General features: G+C 52.9%; 1 protein-coding gene across 1 annotated transcript; it reads left to right on the top strand.

The window, feature by feature from the left end:
- Positions 1-148: 148 nt before the first annotated feature.
- On the top strand, positions 149-1,561 carry LOC106511719 (rho GTPase-activating protein 1; the record flags this gene model as incomplete). The annotated part of the gene is given in 4 exon segments (XM_014000464.1): positions 149-306; positions 387-485; positions 1,263-1,350; positions 1,430-1,561. Coding segments are annotated over 4 exon segments (443 nt in total), but the record flags the coding sequence as incomplete, so codon positions are not given.
- Positions 1,562-1,666: the final 105 nt, after the last annotated feature.

Raw genomic sequence — 1,666 nt, 5'->3', positions numbered from 1 at the left:
CTGTTAGGTCACACATTCTTCCTCATCATCCTCACTCATCTGTACCTTCATCGCATGGCTTCACACAGACCAGTTCTGATCGTCTCTGTGGGATTTCATTCAGACCACCACAGTCTGTAGACCCCCTGAACTAAACTCTGTGTCTCTGTCTCTGTGTGTGTCTGTGTGAGGCAGTGTGGGACATGTCTTCAGACCTCCTGGTGGACCTGGGGGAGGACCCTGCCACTGCACAGTTAGGACAGCTGAAGCTGTCCACCATAGAGGACCAGCAGTGGCCTCCAGATGAGTCTGGACTCAGTAAGTCAGGTAGGAGTGTCCACTTCCTGTCTTTAGTCCTCATGGAGGACCTGTGAAGTCCTGACCCCCTGTCTGCACATGTGTTTCAGAGACCGACGTGTCCCAGGACTTTGTGGCCGGTTCGCCCCACCTGCCCTGGGACCACCCTTTCTACGACATCGCGAGGCATCAGATCATTGAAGTGGCAGGTCAGTGGTAGAACTGGTAGTGTTCTGTGTTCCTGGTGTCAGTGGTAGAACTGGTAGTGTTCTGTTGTCCTGGTGTCAGTGGTAGAACTGGTAGTGTTCTGTGTTCCTGGTGTCAGTGGTAGAACCGGTAGTGTTCTGTTGTCCTGGTGTCAGTGGTAAAACCGGTAGTGTTCAGTTGTCCTGGTGTCAGTGGTAGAACCGGTAGTGTTCTGTTGTCCTGGTGTCAGTGGTAGAACTGGTAGTGTTCAGTTGTCCTGGTGTCAGTGGTAGAACTGGTAGTGTTCAGTTGTCCTGGTGTCAGTGGTAGAACTGGTAGTGTTCAGTTGTCCTGGTGTCAGTGGTAGAACTGGTAGTGTTCAGTTGTCCTGGTGTCAGTGGTAGAACTGGTAGTGTTCTGTTGTCCTGGTGTCAGTGGTAGAACCAGTAGTGTTCTGTTGTCCTGGTGGTCAGTGGTAGAACCAGTAGTGTTCTGTTGTCCTGGTGGTCAGTGGTAGAACCGGTAGTGGTCTGTTGTCTTGGTGTCAGTGGTAGAACTGGTAGTGTTCTGTGTTCCTGGTGTCAGTGGTAGAACCAGTAGTGTTCTGTTGTCCTGGTGGTCAGTGGTAGAACCGGTAGTGGTCTGTTGTCCTGGTGTCAGTGGTAGAACTGGTAGTGTTCTGTGTTCCTGGTGTCAGTGGTAGAAATGGTAGTGTTCTGTTGTCTTGGTGGTCAGTGGTAGAACTGGTAGTGTTCTGTTGTCCTGGTGGTCAGTGTGTGACCTGAGGGTCCTGTCTGCAGGGGACGATAACTTCGGCAGGAAGGTGATCGTGTTCAACGCCTGCAGGATGCCCCCTCAGCACCAGCTGGACCACCACAAGCTGCTCATGTAAGTCAGACCACCCTGGGTTCTGGAGAGGACCTGCTGACCTGACCTGTGTAAGCCCACCTGTCTGGACCCTCTGCAGGTACCTGAAAGGAACTCTGGACCAGTACGTAGAGAGTGACTACACCCTGATCTACTTCCACCACGGGCTGACCAGTGAGAACAAACCTTCTCTGGGCTGGCTGCGAGACGCCTACAGAGAGTTTGACAGGAAGTAAGTGTGTGAGACGCCACGTCCTCCTGGACCAGACCTGAGTCCTGCTTCAGGTCCTCCTGGACCAGACCTGAGTCCTGCTTCAGGTCCTCATGGACCAGACCT

Source organism: Austrofundulus limnaeus, unplaced genomic scaffold (assembly GCF_001266775.1).
Source record: "Austrofundulus limnaeus strain Quisiro unplaced genomic scaffold, Austrofundulus_limnaeus-1.0 Scaffold3131, whole genome shotgun sequence".
Taxonomy (NCBI): Eukaryota; Metazoa; Chordata; class Actinopteri; order Cyprinodontiformes; family Rivulidae; genus Austrofundulus; species Austrofundulus limnaeus.
The sequence above is the reverse complement of the archived record's forward strand: the minus strand, read 5'-3'. Positions and strand labels throughout refer to the sequence as shown.